The sequence below is a fragment of the Dromiciops gliroides genome, chromosome 3 (assembly GCF_019393635.1).
Source record: "Dromiciops gliroides isolate mDroGli1 chromosome 3, mDroGli1.pri, whole genome shotgun sequence".
NCBI classification, from domain to species: Eukaryota; Metazoa; Chordata; class Mammalia; order Microbiotheria; family Microbiotheriidae; genus Dromiciops; species Dromiciops gliroides.
In genome coordinates, this window is record NC_057863.1 from 448871532 (window position 1) to 448895883 (window position 24352).

At 34.8% G+C, this 24352-nt stretch overlaps 1 protein-coding gene across 1 annotated transcript in view; it reads left to right on the forward strand.

Annotated features, from left to right (window-relative positions):
- Positions 1 to 24352, forward strand: part of LOC122747776 (sodium channel protein type 9 subunit alpha-like) — a 97913-nt gene that overhangs the window by 36176 nt on the left and 37385 nt on the right. Inside the window, exons 6-14 of the mRNA XM_043993617.1 lie at positions 1247 to 1338; positions 2735 to 2944; positions 4996 to 5025; positions 5560 to 5626; positions 6554 to 6695; positions 10224 to 10430; positions 11323 to 11589; positions 15970 to 16099; positions 16731 to 16963. Of these exons, the coding sequence (XP_043849552.1) occupies positions 1247 to 1338; positions 2735 to 2944; positions 4996 to 5025; positions 5560 to 5626; positions 6554 to 6695; positions 10224 to 10430; positions 11323 to 11589; positions 15970 to 16099; positions 16731 to 16963 (1378 nt within the window). The remainder of the gene's footprint in view (positions 1 to 1246; positions 1339 to 2734; positions 2945 to 4995; positions 5026 to 5559; positions 5627 to 6553; positions 6696 to 10223; positions 10431 to 11322; positions 11590 to 15969; positions 16100 to 16730; positions 16964 to 24352) is intronic.

Sequence of the window (24352 nt, forward strand, 5' to 3'; positions counted from 1 at the left end):
CTCTTCCTTTTTTTTTTAAATGAAATGTTGCTTAGCAATATTTTTAGTGAAATATATTTCTAGACTTTTTTTGTCAAAATATTTACTTTTATAGCAAAATTGTTTCATGTTTCTATTTGATAAACTAAAAATTAAATAGATGGTGTTCATTTTCCTTAATGTAATATATTTACCAAAGCTATAGCAGGAAATACAGACTCTCCTAGTCCTGAGTATAATATATTTTTCACAGACAATATATTTGTATGGGAAATTAAGGGCATTTATATTGTGTTCCCTATTTTAGCATCTCATAATTAATTTTATTAGCTTATATAATTTATAGTTGTAAGGAACTTTAGAAATCATCGGGTCCACCCTTCACATTTCATAGATGAAGAACCTGAATTTCAGAGAGGTGATTACTTGCCCAAAGTCATCCACATAGTAAATGGCAGAGCCAGAATTTGAATTGTTGTCTAACTAGAAATCCAGGGATTTTTTGTACTATGCCACATGCTTATTTGCAAATACCAAATGCATCTTACTCATTTACCATATGGTTTAACTACTAAAATACTAAGTTATGCCTGGAGAAAAGCAAAATATGACTTTTTCAGAAGAGTGAGAGAGGGAAACATCTGAAAGATGGAAAGAGAACTGGAAAAATATGATAGTTGTCCTCAAGTATTTGATGGGTTCTCATGGAAAACAAAAATTAGACTGATTAAATTAGTATATTTGATTGTAAATTTGATTTGTACCAGAAAGAACAAGCAGTTATGGTTAAGAGTAATAGTCATCTGGGGCAGCTAGGTGGCTCAGTGGATAAAGCACCAGCCCTGGAGTCAGGAGGACCTGAGTTCAAATCTGGACTCAGACACTTAACACTTACCAGCTGTGTGACTCTGGGCAAGTCACTTAACTCCAATTGCCTCACAAAAAAAAAAAAAAAAGAGCAATAGTCATCTGAAGGCAATGGGTACCATTGCAAGGGGTCTCCTACCCAAGCATTATACCACTACTAATGAGAGATGACAATTTTTGTTTCATTGGAAAAGTTGGTCTCTGAAATCCCTTCCAGTTCTCATATTCTTTGATTTCTTTCTATTAAAATCAATTTGCTTGTTGATAATAGATTTCTACTACACAGTGTAGATAATGGTTAACTATATTTTTCCTAAGTTCAAAAGAGCATTAAAAACTGATCATATCATTAGGTTTCTTTGAAATCTAAGTTTTTAATAATTCTAATTTAACTCTACAGGTATCTGAGCATATTTGTAAATCTAGGCAGTATTTCAGCTCTTGGATTTTTCTCATTTTTGAGAATCTTGAAAGCTATTTCTCTAACCACAGGTAAGATGCAATTTGCATAATCTTTAGGATCATTGCCTTTCCAGTCCTGTGGGTATTTTTTGAGGGTGGAAGTAACAGTGTGGTTATATGTGAACTTCCTGATTACAGTTATATATGTTGCTTATGTTTCCCAGTTTCAAAACACTGTCCCAACATATATATGTGTGTGTGTATCAATATAGCATGTTATAGTTAAAACACATATAAAACATATATGTAATATAGAAAACATGTGTCATATAGATGATACATATGTACTATATATGTACTACGTATACATCTCCCAGTCAAGATAAGAAAAATAGAGGTTAAAGTGAAACTTTTTCTCTTGTTCAAAATATAATCTTAAATGTTTTTTTTATTTTGCATACTCATGATAGAAAATCTCAATCCAATTAAAATGTTGAAGTCTTTATTTCAATAATAATACAGCTAATAGTTCCTTTAATACCAAGCTCACAAGGGTGTTGTGAAGTTCACATTACAGGTATAAAGAACTATGCAAACATCAAAAGGCTTTCCATACATCTTATGATTATTGTTATTACCAACAAACTACACCTTAATTCAAAACATTTTTTCATGTTATTGCAATTTGCAGCTCAACATTTTGTTGTTGCTCTACCAATGTCCCATTAAATAAAGATTCTCTACTTAACAAGAATTAACTAGTGAGGCAGCCAAGTGGCACAGTGGATAGAGCACTGGCCCTTGAGTCAGGAGGACCTGAGTTCAAATCTGGCCTCAGACACTTGACACTTACTAGCTGTGTGACCCTGGGCAAGTCACTTAACCCCAATTGCCTCACCAAAAAAAAAAAAATTAACTAGTGAAATAGATGGTTGACTTTTATGTGATAAAACAATAGCAAACGGCTCATGTATTTAAGCTTTCCCACAAGTGTTGAGAATATCTTGCCATGTGTAACGTGAACTAGTTACCTTTATATTAACACTACAATATGTAAACATTGAGCTGTCACCTACCTTAGCCTTTTGATGGAAACTAGGTATTTTATGGGTATCTATTTGGTGCAGTGGATAAAGCAACAGGCCTAGAGATAACACAGATCTTCCTTAGTTCAAATCTGGACTCAGAAACTTACTAGCTGTGTGACTCTAGGTAAGTCACTGAACTCTGTTTGCCTCATTTTACTGAGTAAAATGAGTTGGAGAAGGAAATGACAAATCATTTCAGTACCTTTGCCATGAAAACCCCAAATGCAGTTACAAAGAGTTGGGCACAACTGAATAACAAGAAGAATGAGTTCACTTGTGGCATATGGTCATTGGTTTGAAGAATTACATATGTTTTACTACAACAAAAAAGATAATGTATTCAGTCAAGTGTTTAATTTCAGTGTAGCAATGCTGTTTTTTCCCCTTCCTCTTTTCAGGTACAAGGATTATCATGGGTACTCTGACTCAGTCAGCAAAGATGTTTTGTCATGCAGTGATCCTAACTGTGTTTTGTTTGAGTGTCTTTGCTGTTATGGGGATGCAGTTATTCATGGGCAGCCTGAAGAATAAATGTTTACCATTGCTTCAAGAAGAGGGAAATATGACTGATATTCTATCAGACAATGGAAGTAAGCATCACAATTCCAAAAGTGTGCAGTCTTCCTGAAAGTGTGTCAATGCTAGACTCCAGAGAAGTCACAATGACCCAAATGTATTTAATTGATTTGGGCATGGATCTAGATAGTTTTATGGATTTTTCCTCTTTCTTTTTTCAGACTGAGTTATAAAGATCTCATTTATGTCTCCAAAGTATTCCAATTGGGAATAACTAAGAATGGAAGTTCTCACTTGTGATATTTATGCTTAAAAAATTCCCTAGGATCATCAGACCATTGATAACCATCAGCCATCAAGCACTTATTAAGCACTTACTATGCACCAAGCAGTGTGCTAAGTTCTGAGAATAACAACAATATACCTAGTGTGTGTACAAATGCATGCATGTATATATGTATGATATTTATGTATGTATACATAAATATTTGTGTGTTATATAAATTAGTCATATATCAATATGTCAGATAGATAGATAGATAAATAGATGGATAACCACTAAATACAATCAGAAAGACAATCTCTACTTTCAAGGGGCTTGCTTACCTTCTAATAGGGGATCATAGATACAGAGCTAGAATAGACCTGAAAGATCATGTAGTCCAACTCCTTTTTTTATAGCACCACTAGGGAGAAATTGAAATGTGACACTCCACAGGTCTTTCTTCAAAAGAATACAATTTTTAATGATTTCTTTAAAAAGGGTTACAGATGAGAGCAAAGAAAAAAAAAATTGCTGAAGCGATATGACATCGAAAAAGGATCCTTATACTTGAAGTTAAGACCTGAGTTCAAATCTCAGTAGTACAATTTTTAGTAGCATGACTATATCACTTAATTTCTTTTATCCTTGGCTTTGTTATCTATAAAATGTAAATGATAAAACTCTACTATCTACCTCACAGACTCTTTTTAAAGAAAGCATTTTATAAATCCTTAAACCTTAAAAAACGCGAGTTGTTTACATTTCCATCTCAATATTATAGACCAACAAACTAGCTACATTAAGGCAATTCTACACTTATTCATTTATAATAGGGGCAGCTAGGTGGCATTTTTCTCCCAAGGACTAGGTAAAATTTTTACAAGGTAAGAGGAAAGGTGGAATCTACCAGTGTTCAATTAGTCATCTTTTTTTCTTCATTTTCCTCTCCTTTCTCTTTATTTTCATTACCTTCTTCATCAATCCCTCCATTCCTTCTTCATAATTGTCACTATCATCTCCTTCTCTTCATCTCTCATAAGAGGCAAGTCATGCTAAGTGTCAGGGACCAAGTACTGAGGGGTTTGAGCAGATGCCACTTTTGATGACCTTTCCTAGTTCATCAGCACCTGTATCAGAATTGTTGGTGAACAAAGGAGAGAAGCCTTCTGTATCTTTGTATTGCCTCCTCCATCTGGCTTCATTCTAATATTAAACAAAATTATGTTTCCACATGGTTTGTTGCATTTTTCCTAGTTCTTCCCTTTTTGACCAGTCCAAGCAAGGATAATCTTTCTTTCTCTTAATCTTTAATGTTTTCCTCATTAAGGAATTCATTAAGTTACCAATTATTAATATGTCAGGGTGAATATGTCTGAAAGTGGGAGACAAGGTAAGATATGACCGCATCAACTTCCTTACTCAATAATTTCCGGTGGCTCCCAATAACTTCCAGAATCAAATATAAAATCCTCTGTTTAGCATTCAAAGTCCTTCATGACCTGCCTCCTCACCTGTTTAGTCTTCTTCTTCTTCCTTCTAGCCTGCTATTCACCCTATGATCCAGTCACACTGGCCTTTTTGCTTTTTCTAAAAACCGACACTCCATCTCCTGGCTCTGAGAATTTCCATTGGCTGTCCTCCATTCATGCGATGCTTTCTCTTCTTATCTCTGCCCCTAATTTCATTTAAGTTCCAGATGAAATCATACCTTCTACAGGAAAGATTTCCTTATCTCCATTTATGCTGGTATCAACCCTCTGTTGATTATCTCCAATTTGTCACACATATAGCTTGTTTTTACATAATTGTTTGTATGTTGTCTCCTGGTAAATTGTAAATTCCTTGAGAGCAGGAATGACTTTTTGATCTTTTTCTATCCTTGGCACTTCACACAGTACCTGGCAGATAGTAGGTACTTAATATGTTTATTGGCTGATGGACATAAAGAACTATGAAGTAGTCACTGTGAAATAGTAGAAAGAACACTGGATTTTAAGGCTTGAGACTCAATTCCCTGAATTGATGCTACCTTTGTGACCTTGAACCAGTACCATAAGCTCTCTAGGCCTCTTTCTTTTCATCTGTAAGATTTGATGGTTGAAATAGATGATCTCGGGGCAGCTAGGTGGCGCACTGGTTAGAGCACTGGCCCTGGATTCAAGAGGACCTGAGTTCAAATGCGGCCTCAGACACTTAACAGTTACTAGATGTGTGACCCTGGGCAAGTCACAACCCCAATTGCCTCACCAAAAAAAAAAAAAAAAAAAGAAATAGATGATCTCTTGTTTTCTTCCATGTCAGAATCTATGATCTTATGAAATGCAAGAGGGATAAAGCAGTTTTGCTTAGGAATGACCCCAAATTCTTGATATAGCTATAATGGGCTTCTAAGATCCTGAGTAATGATGCAAATTTAATAAATTTTCTCATTCACATTTTCAGAAATTGACAGGTTTCATTTGGAAGGAGAAATGAATGCTCTCCTTTGTGGCAATAGTACAGTGGCTGGGTAAGTAGTATCGGGTTGTGTTTTTCTGAACAGGCTGCAACCGATGATATGATATCAATCTAGTGACAAATATTCTATTATGTGCAAGACATTGAGGGAGAAAAAGAGATTTAAGATAATATCAGCATGACCTAAGTTTATATAATACTTTATAGTCTGTAAAATTCTGTCCTCTGAATGAATGCTATAATTCAGGCAGTTCAAATATTCTCATTATAGATAAAGAAGACTGAGAGGTTGTATCCCTTTGCAAGTAGTAGCAAATTCTTAGAGTAGAAAGGTACCTTAGAATCCATTAGGTACCTTATCTATCCAAACAAGAATCTATTGCCTCTACAAGCTATCCAAATGGTCTAGATTTTACTTGAAGCCTCTAATGAGGGGGACCCTATCTATCACTTCATGGAGCAGCTGAGTCAACTTTCAGACAGCTGATTATCATTATCTCTCTGAATAAAGGTCACAAAAATCATTTCAGCCAAAGGATATTCTTAGAATTTTTTTTGTAGAAATTAATTGAAATATGATATAAACTCCCTTCTTCCTTTTCCCTGTATCATTTTAGTTCTAAGGATTAGATTCAGCAAGTGTCTGCCATGTGTCATAAAGTGTACTAAGTTCTGGAGGGGACAGAAAGATGATCACCATCTTATCTCTGCACACAAGGAACTTATCCAGTAATAAGAAGTAGAGAAGAATCTTATTGCCCAAGCTTGTTTTATAATAAGAAAGTGATACAATGGTTTCAGTCCCTCAAAAAAAGATGTAGGTTGATTATGACTCCTTATGTAACTGAAAGTAAAACATCTGGCACACTGTTCCATATTTCAGTGAGGGTAAGCTGGTTTAGAATTTAGGAATCATTGCTCGTTTCTTCAACAGATTTTTAAAAACCCTAAAATCGATTCTTTCTCTTTTCATGTGTAGTCAATGTCCAGAAGGATACATATGTGTGAAAACCGATGAAAATCCTGATTATGGCTACACAAATTTTGATAATTTTGGCTGGGCTTTTTTGTCCCTCTTCAGATTAATGACCTTGGATTTTTGGGAAAGCCTTTACCAACAGGTGAGACAAAAGTCATATGCTGCATTTTTATGAGTGACATAAAACCTCATGTAATTTCATTCAGATTTATCATAGTTTAGGAATTTTTAACAATCCACCTAGTGATAACATTTAAAAATGGGATTTATGTTCTTTTTTCAGAAGCAATAAAAGACTAATTATTGGATCACAAATCCTTTTTTAATCTTTTTCTAAGGTCTACCTGATCATTAGACCCTCTATCTCTTCCCATTCCAAAATATTATTCTAATGTTGGTTTAAAATACGTTACTGTGGAGTAAATGGAAAAGCAAAAGACTTTCACTAACAAGCCATTAAATGCAGTCTATTGTAGTTATTTTGAATAATTCAAATGAGCCATGTAAATTTATATTGCTAAACTAGTTAAACACAAATTGGTTGTTGCTTCTAAGACTTTAAGAGGAATATAGCTAGAGAACTAGTGGAATCTTCAAAATGGCTTTGACAGTATAATTTACTTTATAGTTAATGTCAACTTACATTTACTTTGAATTTTACAGCTTACAAAGCATTTTCCTTTCAGTTCTATGAGTTGCCATACTACAAGGTTATATTCATTTTGAAAATGATGAAACTAAGGCTAAAAAGGGTCCAATGACCTGCTTATAGTCACTTCCCCAGTAAGTGTAACAGGGTTTATAATCTTCACCACCATTCCACCTCCACTTCCATACCCCCTTTTCTTCAACACTCTATTAGTAAAAGACAGGATGAAACCTTAGAGAGCCATGACTGGGTGAGTTTGCTTATATGTGTTGGCTCTGCCACTTGTATTGTTTTCCCCAGGTTTTCCCAGAAAAGGACACCTAGTCTTGCATTCCATTCAACTCTTTCCATTCTACTGGTGGGATTGCCTGTTTGCCCACTGCACCCTAAGTCTGGTACAGTCTAGAGTAGATCATTTAGAACTATGGTGACCATGTAGGAACAAGTCAACTAGAACCAGACCTTGTTATAGGAACAAGACCCCAGATCAAGATTAGATTAGACTAGAAGTTATGATGAAATTCCCCATAATGATGAGACTAAAAAGACTTTGTTTTACTCCCTGGTAACTTTGCCCCTGTTTTCTTTGAGTGATTGCTTGCTAGGACAATCTTGCTAAGTTTGAATTATGAAACTACTTCTCTTGAGCTTTCTCCTTATGGGCAATGATGTTGGCCAGTGGGAGAATAAGAATGGAGTCCAATGGGAAAAGTGGCTTCTTTGTAGTTTTTCTATTTAAAAGATTTTTTACAGTTACCCTACTATATGATAATAAACCATATGGTCTTAAAAATAAATTGCCTATGAATGAGTTTGAGTAATTCAGCATAAGGCATAAGGTGGGAGATCAAAGAAGAAGATAATTAAGGACAGCAATAAAGAGGAGGAACCTACTATGTTTAGTCTGAGCACCCTCTACCCAAACACTAACACTGAATAACTTTGAATGTAGCCACAAGGCTGGTACTCTGAGGGTAGTTCTACCAGATGGCCAAAATGCCTGGCTTATAACTTTCATATATTTTATAGCATCTCAATAGCCTGAAAAAAAATCCCTGAGATGGTCAAAACACCCCAGCCTTGGAAAATAATTAACTCATGGAGATTATTTGGTATCTTTAAAAAATATATAGAAGAGTAAAAAGAGCATTAGAAATATTTCCAGGGGACAGCTAGGTGGCTCATTGAATAAAGCACTGGCCCTGGATTCAGGAGGACCTGAGTTCAAATTCGGCCTCAGACACTTTACCCTTACTAGCTGCGTGACCCTGGGCAAGTCACTTAACACCAATTGCCTCACCAAAAAAAAATAAAATAAAATAAAAAAGAAACAAAGAAATATTTCCAAAAGAAATGTGAAATTTCTAACATTTTGTTTCATCTTATCCCACTCTTGTATCAACAATCCTTTTCTGTGTCTGAAACAAATGAAAGTCTTTAATCAGGACAGTAGTTAGTCTTCCCAGTATGTTTACTTATATAACTTTAATTAATTAGGCCTTATAATTTTGGTGAAGTCTGAGGAATAGATGATAAATAAGGGAAATAAATGATCTAAAATATTCTATATATAATTAACTTTATAAGCATTTTGATTATCTTATTTTGTTTAGGCAATTAAGATATTATGAATCAAAGGAAATTAATACTCATCTTGAAATCTAAATCATTACCCATTTTTCCTTATGCAAATACAACCTGTCATAGTTTATCTTACATAATTATATTGTCATCCCTGAGGCTTAAGAGGAAGTGACTAATTGTATTTGGAGTGGGGTTTCTGATGGAGGGTAGTGGAGGGGGGCAGGGAGGAAGGGGATAAGTGAGATATTTTAGTAGTAGGAAAGGGATATAAGAAAACTTTCTAAGAAAGATGGACAGCAAAAGGTATGAAATTATTTTATTTAACAAATAGTAGTAAATAAGTAGGGCTCCTATATTGGTGTGAGATGTTCTAGATGAACTAGTTCTTCTCTTTCCTCTGTCTTCAATGTATGTATGGCTTCACTTTATTTCTTCCCCCATTTTTTTCCTCAGTTTTCAGATTTCTAAAATAAGGTACTTAAAAAAATGACATGAATCACATTATATGAAAACTACGTCAGTTTTACCTAAATTCCTAAAAAAGTTCCTCTTCCTATGAAGTAATTATTTTTTTTCTAAGTTTTGAAAAAAGTGATAGCATTTATTATCCCCATAGGAAACTATCAGACCTTGGGTGAGGGGAAGATAATTTGTAAAATGTAATTTGTATGTTTTAATGTTGCCTTTCCTCTAATTTGGAAAACCCAGAGGCTAAGAACCATACCTGGAACCAAGTTTAATAGTCTTTAAATAGTGGAGGGAGGAGAGAGCAGGGTGTTAGTACTGATAGCTTTAACTTTAGATTATATGTTCAGAGATTTTGAGCTAGAAAAGTCCTTAGGTATCATCTACTATAATTTCTCATTTTCAAAATAGGTAAACCAAGGTTTAAAGGGGAGAGGTGACCTGGCCAAGGGCACAGGTGGAGATTTGACCTCAGGTGCTCTATCTCCAAATACACCACTGCATATAATGTTTCTCTAATATATAACTCTAATTTTCAAAGCACATACAATGTGAGATTTTATTAAACCCTCTGCTTTGTCTAGTAAACTCTTATCCAGGAAATTAAAATCATGAAATTATAACAATAATAGTAATAGTTAACCTTTATATAGCACTTTAGGTTTACAAAACACTTTACAAATATGATTTTATTTGATTTTCACTACTCCCTGGGAAGTAGGTGTTATTATTATATCCATTTCTTTTTACATATGTGATAATTGAAGCACAGAGGTTATGCAACTTGCTCACGGTCATACCACTAGTAAGTATCTGAGGCTATCTTTGAATGCAATGTTCCTGACTCGAGGGCCATGGCTCTATCCACTGGAGCACATAGCTGTATGATAACTTTCATAACAATTTTTTGTCATAAAACATAAAAAAATAAAAGTAATTTTTTTCTCTGTTCCTCCCTCTATGCCGATTTAGACCCTACGAGCTGCTGGGAAGACATATGTGATCTTTTTTGTGATTGCAATTTTCTTTTGCTCCTTCTATCTGGTAACTTTGAAACTGGCTGTAGTTGCCATGGGTTATGAAGAGCAGAATCGGGCAGCCATTAGAGCAGCAAATCGAAGACAGGTGAAATACCAAGCCATGCTATACCGATGCAAAAAGGAGCAAGAAGCAGCTGAGGTATTATCATCGTGACTTTAAAAGCCTTCATAGAAACAAAGGGCTCAAATGGAACTGCAGAAGCTTGGCTATCTGTCACCCTACCTCCAAATTAATGTTCTCTCCTCACTTCATTATAAGTTAAATTATACCTCTTTCTTCACTTGAAACATACTAGAAGGTACCACGATAGCTTCGCAAGAATGCTCCAACCCACCATTTTTGGCAATGAAGCTAGTTGATTAAAAGGCACCAAGATGTCCACAGGTTTCAATGTGGAGACCCTTACCACCAGGTTTCACAAAGAGTTGATCTAGATCTTCTCTAAGCCCAGAACCTCACTGCTAAGGATTACTCTTGGCTTCTACTTGGTGACTTCTCTTTTAGTTTGAGAGAGCTTTTAAATTTATATGGCATACAACTAGACATATAGAAACCATTGATTCAAAATATCAGTAGTCAGAGAATTAGTTTATATCATATTTATAGAACTTAATGAACTATTTTGAAAATATATAGTTCATTTTCAATCTAGTTATACATACATATCAGTTGCAGTTTTGTTTATTTCTTGGTTTTATGTGACAGGGAACTTAGGAGAGACACTTTTCTGTCCTACAAATTTGACCTAAAATTAAAGTAATAATGCCTTTATAAGTTACATAGTTAAATGCTGAAATAAAATAGAAGTCTAAAACATTATTAGTGTTGGGGATAAGGGCAATACCTACTTCATGGACCTTCCTAGGTGTAGAAAGGGAAAAACACCGTAGCTCTCTGTATATATGACAAGTATTTGAGCTACAAATTAAGTCCGAATTGAATTAACTTACAACATACTGCCTTACTGATTTTTTTTGAGGAAATTTCTGGGTGTATCTACTAAAGGCACATTTAAACTCTGCCCTAACAGGCAATGACAGCTGTTGAAGCAGTTGAAAAGAAAAAGACTGGCAAAGATCAAAGTTTTGAAACATCCATTGAAATCTTAGATCTTACTAATGAGACGATGGAACAAAGGAAGAAAGAGAACCAAGAGAAGCATACTGAGAGAGAGGAAAAGGAAATCGATGCAAAATTGCATCAATTTGAATCAGAAGACTGCATCAGAAAAAGAGTTTCCCATCATGTTATAAACACTCAGAGAATAATATATGAAAAAGGGTCAATTACACAGCAGGTAACAACTTTCTTATATTCCCAATGAACAGATAAGCCCATTTCTAAGAATCACTAATCACAGTCTTTTTACTTAATGGGAAGGGAAAATGGGTGAATATGGGGGAGGGTGTGTGTGTGGGGGTAACTTTGTGGAGAAAAGATAAATATTTGTCTTTCTCCTTGAATCTGATATTTTTGCAATGAATTTGTGGTTTTAAGAAGTCCAGCTTCTCTCTGTAGTATACTTTCAAAATAAAAAATATTCTAAGACAAATTTACTTTGATAAAATATTATAAAAATGAATCATGGGGGTGGGGCAGGAAGCTAGGTGGCGCAGTGGATAAAGCACTGGCCCTGAATTCAGGAGGACCTGAGTTCAAATCCAGCCTCAGGCACTTGACACTTACTAGCTGTGTGACCCCGGGCAAGTCACTTAACCCTCATTGCCCTGCAAAAAAAAAAATCATGAACATTGAATTTATTTAAGAAAATATATTTTAAAGCATATGAGTTCATGAAATGTGATGACAGGACAAGAAACATTTTGAAAGTATAATTGGAATTGTTTTATGAATTGGTATTTCATCATTGTGTTATTTGATTAAATCAGGGGGAAACTATAAAGTATATGAACTAGGGCAGCTAGGTGGCATAATGGATAAAGTACCAGCCCTGGATTCAGGAGGATCTGAGTTCAAATCCAGCCTCAGACACTTGACATTTACTAGCTGTGTGACCCCAAGCAAGTCACTTAACCCTCATTGCCCCACCCCCAACCCCCAAAAAGAAAAATATATATAATCACTGAGCACAGTGATTTGCACAAAATTTTTAGAAAGATTGTAATTTCATTGATATAAGGAAACTCTCCATGAGGAAATTATTTCCTTTTGACAATACAGGTAAGTCACGTTCTAAGTAATTTGCCATTTTATGTATGACCTGACCAAGAAGGGCTCAGTTCTTTTTAAATTATTATTATTATTATTATCATCATCACCATCATCATCATTATTATTATCATCATTATTTTGTGGGGCAATGAAGGTTAAGTGACTTGCCCAGGGTCACACAGCTAGTAAGTGTCAAGTGTCAGTGGCTGGATTTGAACTCAGGGCTTCCTGAATCCAGGGCTGGTGCTTTATCCACTAAACCACCTAGCTGCCTATAATTTGACATTTTAGAGAATTATCTGGGGATATTGGAAGGTAAAATGACTTACCAAAAGTCACATAGCCAGCATAGCCAGTGTTAAAGATGGAATTCAAAGTTAGGGCTTCCTGACTCTGAGACCAATTTTCTTTCTGTAGGGGCCAAATTTAAGATGGGGAGATTTAATTGGGTGGCTCACCATAATATTGGGGTTCAGAAAATGAGGGCCCTCTAGGTCCAAAGTTTCCTCCCCTCTGAACTGCTTTTTAAAATTATTTCTCCCAGGCCAATAAGAAAGGAGATTAACAACCTCTTTTCTACAAATAAATCAGGTTTTATTTAATAGGAATAAAATACACAGCAAAGGTGAAATTAATAAAGTCAAGGACAAGGGAATACGGAAAAAGGAACATGGATAATCTCCCTGGCTCTAGCAAGGGCTGTCTCAAACTCAAACTTGCTTTCAGCTCAGCTAATTCAAAGGACTGGATTTAACTCACCACCAGGGGTCTGTAATTTCTAAGGGAGTCAGCTCTTCCGCCTACCTCCAGTCTCTTCAGACAGCTCCTCCAAGGCCAGAGAAAGAGAGACCGAGAGTGCGTCACTTCCTGTTGGGGTCCCCTTTTCTATTTTTTTCTCCCTCCCCCAAAGGGGAGGTCCTTCAAGTTATGTGGCTGAGACTGGTTCCCTGTTGATGATGCAGTTCACAGCTTCTCAGGACATACCTTCTCAGGGTTGGACAAGTTTAAACTAGGTGGCTAAAAATCTAATCCTTTTAAGTGGTTACTTAGTAGTTTCTCATTGACACCCAATTCAAATACTACTAAATCAATCACGTAGGACGCCTGGGTGTCTGCCAAATTCCATTATTTTACCACATTTCCACAATGCCACCAGCCACCTACCATTAATGCCTTTCTAAACTAGAATATAATCTCCTTGAGGATAAACTGTTTTGTTTTTGACTGTGTTTCTCTAGCACTTGCCAGATAGAATTTCAGCTATGGAAGCATATACAATGATGACAAAGATGCTGTGGCCCTAGTTTTAGGGTTTGTATTTGCTAGCATAAGAAATCTGAACGTCATGAAAATTTTAAAATTGGCAGGAAAATGTGACTATCTTAGACTCAGATGGTGAAGATTTATAAACTGAATAAGACGACTCCTTAAAGAAATCAGAAATCATTAGACAGACAAGGTTCCTTTAACCCTAGGCCCCACTTTCCCCACCCTGAGGTATACAGATGACCTTCTACTGTTGTTGTTTGTTGTTTATTCATTTTCAGTCCTCTCCAATTCTTTTAAGTTTTCTTGGCAAATATATTAGAATGATTCACCATTTCCTTCTCCGGCTCATTTTTACATATGAGGAAACTGAGGCAAACAGGGTTAAATGACTTGCCTGGGGTCACAGAGCTAGTTAGTGTCTGAGATTGGATTTGAAGTCAGGTCTTTCTGACTCAGCACAGGTACTCTAGCTACTGTGCCACCTAGCTAACTATGACCTACTTGTAAAGAAAATGTTTACTAACACTAAAACCTTTGTTGGAATTACTTTGCCCTATACTTGTCTATTGTGACCTAACTCAATCTGCGTCTGATCTGACCCTTTTCCTCTGCCTTGTTGACTTGAGCCCAAATCCACTTCTTAGGATTTCTGACACTATTTACATCCTGTTGTTTCATGGCTATCTTTACACAAATCAAAATGTAAATAGTTCGAAAAAGAATGTTCAAAAAATACAAATTTAAAGGAGAGCAGTGAAGTTGTCCAGGCATGGGAGACAACCAGTGCAAAGGTATAGGGAAAAAAAGATGTACTATTAGATTTGTACTTTAGGAAAAATCACTTTGAAAAGCTATGTGGAAGATGGGTTAGAGTGGGGCGAGACTTTGAAGTAGGAAGACCTATTAGAAAGTTGTTGTAATAGTCTAGTTTAGAGTTGATGAGTGCTGGAACCAAAGTGTTAGACTTGTGAGTGAAAAGGAGACTAAATTAAGAGATGTTCTAGAAGTGGGAATCACTGCGTTTATCCAGTAAACCAGAGTGAGTATTCAGAAGTGCATCAGGGTTGCAGATTGACCAGTAGGACAGAAGTGACCTCATGAGCAATAGAGAAGCTCAAAAGAGGGGAAGTTTTGGGGAGGAAAAGATAATTAATTGAGATGAATGAAAAACCAGAGACAGAATTTCTGGGTAATTAATAATCAATTCATAAATTAAGCTAGCTGATAATAAATTGGTGGTCAGTAGTTTCAGAAACAAAAGGCAAAACCACGACTACATTGAATGCTTTAAGTAACTATGGAAAAGAGGTGCCCCTGAGAAGTGAAAATCAACCCTGATTGGTAAACACTTAATGAGGGGCTAGACATTTAAATGAGGAGGTAAAATAAAAGTCTTTAGCTCTTCCTGCTGAGAATATGGCTTGACCATTAGACTCAGCCACCTCTAGCAATCTGGACAGAAGAATCCATTTCTATGTAGACCACTCTAATTGACTTTTGCCTTCATAAGCTGGATAACCCTAAATTCCAGTGGGATGGGGTGGTACAAAGGCATAAGCTTAAAGCTCTGGGGATGGAATTTACCTAGATTAGAGTTTATTTATCCTCAAAACAGAGTAAGGTCTCCCATCCAAGATTCAGGAACATATTCCTAGAAGATTTGGGCAATCTCATCTATCAGCCTTGTTCTTCAGAGACTAACTTATAAGAGCTAATCTCAGAATGAGGAAATAAAAGTTTGAATGTCAATTAAATAATTGGTTATTAATATAATACAAAAAATAATCTCTTCTTTCAGAGTAGTTTTGACTTTGAGATGACTACTGGATCTCCAGCTCAAATAACTAATAGGCAGTTGATGAAATTGAAGTTCAAGAGAGAGAGAGACTAGGACTAGATATATAGATCTGCAAGCTATTTCCATAGAAATGGTCATTGAACCACTGGGAGCTGATGACAATATCAAATAAGAAGCTAAAGAGAGAAAATAGAGTATGGGCCAGAATAGAGTCTAGGGATACTCCTACAGTTAGAGGAGAAGATTTAAATAATAATTTGGCATAGGAGAATGAGAAAAATTTATCAAATAGAAGAGAAACCAAGAAAGTTCAGTATCATGAAAACCTAGAAAGCAGAATATCTAGGAGAAAGATCAGACCAAAAATAATTATAATGTGCTCTTTATTTATTGGGCAGAAGTCAGTTTCAAGGCCTCAATCTTCAAATTTCTTTACAGGGAAGCACTATGCAAGTTGACAAGAAGGAAAAACAAATAAAAACTTGTCAGGTTTCTATGGATATGCTGGAAGATCCCACTGTTAGAGAAAAAGCAATCAGTGAAACCAACATATTAAACAGCATGAATGGTATGTTACACCATTTTTCCCTGAACTTCATATAAGTTATGACCTGACTTCTAAAAAATAGCACTAGAGACTTGGAATGATTTGCAAAGAATAAGATGTTTCATTGAAATGTTCTCTTTGGAATATAACCAAAGAAGGGTGTGGAACCATCTACTCTGCACATATTTTAAGTATTACAGAATAATTTGGGGAACTTAAGACAAGGATTAGATGAGGAAACCTTTGTTATGAAATTGTCACATATAAGCTATAAGTTTTATCATAGGGAGAATAAAATGGTATCTCATGAGATTGAAAACTAACAAAATTCTCTTTTTAAAGAAGTAATTAATTCTCATACCTACTACCACATTTCAGGTATTTATTTTCTGCATCAATTGCTTTCAGTTTACCATTAGCACACTTACTTTTCATAATTCTTAGTCTCCCTAGCATGAAAATACAATTTTGTATATTATATGGGAAATATGTGTGGAATATATTGTATTTTTATCTGTAGTTTCCCATTCCATTTGTAAATTTTAAACCACCAAGTTACCTTAAAAAAAAAAAAAGTGGAAGCTTTACTCATTCACTGGGAATTACAAAGAAATAAAACAACTGAATTTCTTTTTATATTCTTTCTTCCCAGAACTTGACAAGTGTAGGCCAAGAAGTTGCTGGAAGAGATTTGCTAAAATGTTTCTAATCTGGAATTGCTGTCCACTTTGGGTAAAATGTAAAGATTTTGTTCATTCCATTGTCATGGATCCATTTTTTGATTTGGCCATTGTTATTTGTGTCATTATGAACCTATTGTTTATGGCCATGGATCACTACCCAATGACTGAGGAATTCTTCTATGTCCTCTTTGTGGGACACCAGGTGAGTTTGTTACATAATGCTTTGTGACTTTTAACTAAAACTCTCTTCTCTCTAGTATCAAATAAACATAGTCCTTTACATGGGGCAAAGTCCATGATAGTTTCTATGCAAATTAATGAAATCAGTTCCAAAACCACTTGGGGGAGCACCATTTTAATTTCTTTATATTTCACTTCAATTTACTTTTTTTTTTTTTGGTGAGGCAATTGGGTTTAAGTGACTTGCCCAGGGTCAAACAGCTAGGGAGTATCACTTGTCTGAGGCCAGATTTGAACTCAGGTACTCCCGAATCCAGGGCCGGTGCTCTATCCACTGTGCCACCTGGCTACCCCTTCAATTTACTTTTTTTTTTTTTTTTTTTGGTGAGGCAATTGGGTTTAAATGACTTGCCCAGGGTCACACAGCTAGTAAGTGTCAAGTGTCTGAGGCCGGATTTGAACTCAGGTACTCCTGAATCCAGGGCCGGTGCTTTATCCACTGTGCTATCTAGCTGCTCCTCAATTTACTTTTACAAATCATTTTTAAAACATATGAGATTTGATAGATTTTCTACAACTACAAAAATAACCTTGTGACCAAATAATAGCACATAATTTGGAAAGATCCAGGTTGGGATTAATATATTCACCACTTTCAACAAACAACTCTTTTACGCAAATGAGTGATCTTCTTTACAATGTGATCTAAAGAGGGGGGTTTCTAGGTGGCGCAGTGGAAAGAGCACCAGCCCTGGAGTCAGGAGGATCTGAGTTCAAATCTAGCCTCAGACACTTAACACTCACTAGCTATGTGACCCTGGGCAAGTCACTTAACCCCAATTGCCTCACTAAAAAATAGATAAATAAATACAATAAAAACAATGGAATCTAAACAAGTGTAAGATAAATATGAATCCACAATTTTACAGAGGGTGTTTGGGGATCATGTATATATCTTTAATCAGCATTGACTTTTAAGTGCCCTTATGAGAACTCTTATAAGAGTTGTTCTGTGCAAATTTAGATGTGTTCTAGGTACAAAGAAACGAAGGGACAAAACATGCCAAAACACTAAACTGTGTTCAGAGACTGAATCTTTTTAGAAGACAGAGGTGTTATTCTTGGGTATTTTTCAACTCTCTGTTCTCATTGGCTATGTAATGTTGATGCTGATATGGCAACTGTTAAAAGAAAATAGTAAATTTTCATAATTCCATTCCCAAATTTGGAAAAACAAGAATTTTAATGAAATAAACAATGTATTTACAGCCAGGGTTCTGTAACAAAATAGATTTTCACCTATTGGTCTCTCTCTCTCTCTCTCTCTCTCTCTCTCTCTCTCTCTATATATATATATATATGTATGTATATACACATGTATATATACACACACACACATATATATATATATTATTGTATACTCTGATTTCTGATTTCTTTATCTTTCTATCAGGAGTTGAGCAGTACGTTTCATTACTCATTCTATAGAAATGTTGTTGGCCATTGGAATAAACAGAGTTCCTAATTCTTTCAAAGTTGTTTGTCTTTACCATATTTGTTGTCTTTGTATGAATTGTTCTTCTGTTTCTATTCATTTTACCTCACATCAGTTCATATGTCTTCCCAAGTACTTTTATAAAACCATCCAATTCATCATATCTTACTATCTTATATCACAATAGTGTTCTATCATAATTATATACCATAACTTATTCAGCAGTTCTCCAATTGATAGACATTTCCATAATTTCTACTTCTTTGCCACCACAAAAAGAGCTGCTATGAATAATTTTGTACATATCAGTCCTTTTTTTTGTTTAATCTCTGTGATACAAATACAATAATTATTTTGCTGATTCAAAGGGCATGCATAGATTGTATAGGTTTTGTGAAGGGTTCCAAATTGAACTCCAGATCAATGGATAGATTAGTCCCCAACTCCACCAACAATACATTAGCGTACTGTCTCAGCCTATCCTTAAACACTTAATATTTCTCCAATTGTTTAAACCTATCTTTATTTGTGTGAAAAATGTTTTGTAATTGTGTTTATATAGTTCCTTTGTGTCTTGACAAATTCATTTCCTAGTATTTTATACTAACCGGGGTTATTTAAGGTGAAATTTCTCTATCTCTTCCTGATAGATTTTGTTTGTAATGTATCAAAATATTGACGAGTTATGTGGGTTTATTTTATATCCTAAAATTTTTCTAAGGTTGTTCATTGTTTCAACTAATTTTTAATGGATTCTCTAGGATTTTCTACTATCATATCATCTGCAAAGATAACTTTGATTCCTTATTGCTTATTCTTACTCCAGTGTCTTTTTCTTGTCATTGCTGCAACTAGTATTTGCGGTACAGTATTGAACTTATTGGAAAGGTTTCTGGTTCATCCTCATTACACATAATTCTTGCTCTTGGTTTTAAATAGACACTGCTTTTTCTTTTCTTTCTTTCTTTTTTTTTTTTTTTTGGGTGAGGCAATTGGGGTTAAGTGAGTTGCCCAGGGTCACACAGCTAGTAAGTATTAAGTGACTGAGGCTGGATTTGAAACTCAGGTTCTCCTGACTCCAGGGCTGGTACTCTATCCACTGTGCCACCTAGCTGCCCCTAGACACTGCTTTAAAAAAAAAAAATTTCATTTTGGGGGCAGGGCAATGAGGGTTACGGGGTCCTCCTTCAGGTCCTCCTGAATCCAGGGCAGGTACTTTATCTACTGCACCACCTAGCTGTACCCTAAAATTTACTTTTAAATATTTCTAGATGTGCAGATTTTTTTCCCTTAGAGAGCTCATTTGTGGCTCATTCAATTTCTTTTTCTAAGATAAAATTATTTAACTATTCTATTTCCTTTTATATTTCTCTAACTAATTTTACTGTTGATTCATCCATTTCACTTAGATCGTCAGTTTTATTGACATATAATTGGGCAAAATAACTCCAAATAATTGCTTTAATTTCTTCTTCATTGGTGGTATATTCACTCTTTTCCATTTTGATACTGTTAATTTGATTTTCTTTGTTTTTTAAAAAATCAAATTAACCAATGGTTAATCTATTTTACTGGTTTTTTTCATAAAATGAGCTCCTAGTTTTATTTAGTAGTTTAATTTTTCTATTTTATTAATCCTTTAAACAATTTTCAATAAATCAATTTTGGCATTTAATTGGAAATTATTTATTTGTTCTTTTTCTAGGGTATTTTTTTCTGATGTATACTCAATTCATTGATCTTTTTCTCTCTTTTATTGATATAAACATTTAGAGATATAAAATTATCCCTAAGTACCATTTCAGTCACATCTTGTAAATTTTGGTATGTGGTCTCATTGTTTTAATTTCTTTTCATGAAATTATTTGTTGTTTTCCATGCTATGTTGTTTTACCCTCATTATTACTAGATAATTTAGTTTCTAATTATTCGAATCTATGCTTCCAAGTCTATATATTATTTTTATTACAATAAATAATCTGTACATTTAATATTTCTGCTTTTCTGCATTTATGTGTGAGGTTTTTGTTCTAATACATGGGTCAGTTTTTGTGAAGGTCCTTTGTAAAGCTGAGAAAAAGGTATATTGCTTTCTATCCCTATTCAATTTTCTCCAGGTTTCATCTATTATATGTTTATATATATATATATATATAATATTTATATGTATGTATGTATATAAATTCAATTCATCTCCCTAACTTCTTTCTTATTTATTTTTTGCTTAAATTTATGTAGCTCTGAGAGGGTTAAATTCACTTGTTCTGCTATTACAGTTTTGCTATTTCCTCCTGGAATTCATTCAACTTATCCTTTAAGATTTGGGATGGTATGCCATTTAGTTCACATATGTTTCATATTGAAATTAGTTTATTGTCTATGATACCTTTTAGAAAAAGGTAGTCTCCATGTCTATCTCTTTTAATTAGGTCTATTTTTTGCTTTGTCTGAGATTATTGCCTACCTTTTTAAAATTCACCTGAAGCATAACAGATTTTGCTCCAGCTACTTATTTTAACTTGATCTTTCTGTTTCAAATGTTTCTTGTAAACAACATCTTGTTGGATACTGATTTCTAATCCGTTTTGCTACCCGCTTCCATTCTGTGTGTGAGTTCATCTCATTCATATGCACAGTTACCATTACTGTGTATTCCCCCTCCATGCTATTTTCTTGTTTTCTTTCTCTCATTTCACCCTATCCCTGATCAAGTCTCATTTTGTTTATGACCACTGTCTCCCTTAATCTGCCCTTCTTCTTACCAACCCTTTCTCTTAACCTCTTCCCTATTTTCTCTTATTCCCCCATATTGCCCTCTTGTGTAATGTAAATTTATATGCCCAACTGAATATATATATATATATAATATTCTTCCCTACTTAAACCAATGTAAATGATAGTGAGTTTCAAGTATTTCTTATTCCACCTCTATTTCCCCTTCCATTTTCAAAGCACTTCCTTAGATGCCTCTTTTATGTGAAATTATTTTCCCATTCTTCATTGCTCTTCCCCCTTCCCCCATTATATCCTTCTTTCTCAGCCTTTCATTTTTATTTTCAGATTGTCTAACATAATCACCTCACACTCACACCCTCTATCTAAGTAGACTCCTTCAAATGACTCTAATGATGATAAAGTTCTTGGGGTTTATATGTGTCATCTTCTCATTTAGGAAAATAGATTAATCTTATTAAACTCCTTGCAATTTCTCACTCATGTTTATTTTTAATGACTCTCAATTCTTGTCTTTGAATGAAATTTTCTATACAGCTCTGGTCTTTTTATCAGGAATGCCTAGAAATTCTCTATTTCATTAAGTATTCCCTTTTTTTCATCTGTAGGATAAAAGTATGATTTTATTTAGTTTTTCTCTGTAGGTTATTCTTGGTCGTAATCCTAGTTCCTTTGCCTTCCAGAAGATCATATTGTATTCTCTCCACTCCTTCAAGATAATATCCACTAAATCTTGTGTAATCCTGACTGTGACTTCAAAAATATTTGAATTGTTTCTTTCTGGCTTCTTTCAGTACTTTTTCCTTGATCTGGTAGTCTGGGAAGTTGGCTACAATATTTTTGGAAGTTTTCATTTTGAGATCTTTTAAAATTCTTTTGATTTTAATTTTGCCCTTTGATTCTAAGATATCTGGGCAGTTTTCCTCTATAATTTTTCAAAATATGATGTCTCAGTTGTTTTTCTCATCATAGGTTTCAGGTAGTCCAATAATTCTTAAGTTATATCTACTCAATCTATTTTCCAGATTGGTTGTTTTTCCTATGAGGTATTTCACTTTGTATTTTCTTTTTTTTCCATTCTTTTAATTTTGTTTTATTATTTCTTAATGCTTCATGAAGTTATTAACTTCCACTTGCCCAGTTCTTACTTTTAAGCAACTATTTTCTTCATTGAGTTCCTGTGTCTCTTTTACCATTTTGCCAATTCTGTTTTTTAAGGAGTTATTTTCTTTAGTATTTGTATATGTAATTTACCAAGCTATTAATTCTCTTTTTATAATTTTTCTGTATTGCTCTCCTTTCTTTTCCAAATTTTCCTCTACCATTCTTATTTGACTTTTAAAATCATGTTTGTTCTTCTTTGTCCCTTTCTTTATCTGTTCTAGGAATTCCTGTTGTGCTTATGTCCAATCTGCATTTTTAAATTTGAGGCTTTGCTTGGAGATGTTTTCTTGTCACTGTCTTCTTCTGAGTTTGTCTCTTGAGCTTCCTCATCACCATAATAGCTTTTTATGGTGAGGTTATTTTTGGTTGTTTGTTCCTTATTCCAGCCTACTTCTTTACTTTAAACTCTATCTTAGAGCTCTGCTCACTTGGTTTGAGGGTGCAGAGGTCCCTAAGCCAAACTTCAGATCTTTTTTTGACCTGATGTTTTCACAGATAGTTATGAAGACCCATAAGTTTTCTATGTTTCCAAGGTGGTATGATCCCAGGAGATGTGTGGTCAGTACTCTACTGTTCTATACTCTGGTCTTTATACAGTTAGGGTCCTTGGTCTCTGGTATCAGAACTCCTCTCCTATCTGGAACTGCAACCCAGAGCTATGGCCCTTGCTCCCTTATTACCTCAAGTGCTCCTCTCCACTCTGGAACTGCAACCTAGAACTGGGTATTAGGCAATGTGATTGCCAAATAGTGCTGGTATCTACACCTAGTGCTAGTACAGAGTTCCCCTGGAATATCTTTCTGCCCAAGTGTTTAGCCCCCTTACTGTCTGTGGGTGGTTATTGCTCTTAATATTGCTATTGCTGCTGTAGCTGCCACCACCAAGGCCCACAGCAGGAGTTGCTACCATGCTATGCTCTTTGCCTGCCCCCACCCCAATGCCACATACAAATCTTTCTGACTTTTTAAATTGTTTGGGGATGGAAAAATAACTTACATCAACTTTTTCTTGGTTATGCTATGTTATGATTCAATCTGATGTTCTATTTTAAAGTTGTTTAGAAGGGAATATTGGGAGAGTTCAGATATTACATTCTCTTTATTCACTCATTTCAGTTCCTGTAATTCTATTTTTGGCAACTTGATATGAAAGACTTGAATTCATGTATTTTGTGTCAGAGCTCCAGTAACCTTACCTTGACTATCACCATGTTACATTTCTTTTCTCTTCTGATAAATCATTAGGCAGCATGTCAATTGGTTCTTTGTGGCTCTAGAAATAGGACTCAGAAAGACAAATGTCTTAAAATGCCATCACTCATTCCTATAGTTCCTCTTTTTTTCTTAACCAAGATGACTTTGACCAATATGCTTCAAAAGTTATCATCCAATATAAGATCATTGCAGAATATTTGGGCATCAAATGTTATAATCTATTCCTCTAAAACAATAATTGATGATAATAAGTCATAATTGTAAAGTACTTTACACTTTACAACTTGCTTTCCTGTATGTCATCTGACTCTATGAAACAAGTCAGACTTGGAGTATCATTGCCCATTTTATAGAAGAAGAAATGGAGGCTCAGATAAATTATGGTTCATTTAGAGTTATGCTGTATGTGAAAAAATTAAAACTTTAAACCAAGGTCTCTTAACACATTTGTAGTGAGCAATGGGTACACTTTTAAATTACCCTTGCATTATTTGTTTTTTTGTTCAGTCATTCTTCCATTGTGTCTAACTCTTCACAACCCCATTTGGGGTTTTCTTAGCAAAAATACTAGAATCGTTTGCCATTCCCTTCTCCAGTTCATTTTATAGATAAGGAACTGAGGCAAATAGGGTTAAGTGATTTGAAACATCTAAAAAATATATAGTTCAATTGCTTTTTTACTCTTCATATGTACACATGTATATTTAATTGAAATGGGAAGCTAGGTGGCACAGTGGATATAGTGCCAGGCCTGAAGTTGAGAAGACCTGAGTTCAAATCCAGACTCAGATACTTACTAGCTGTG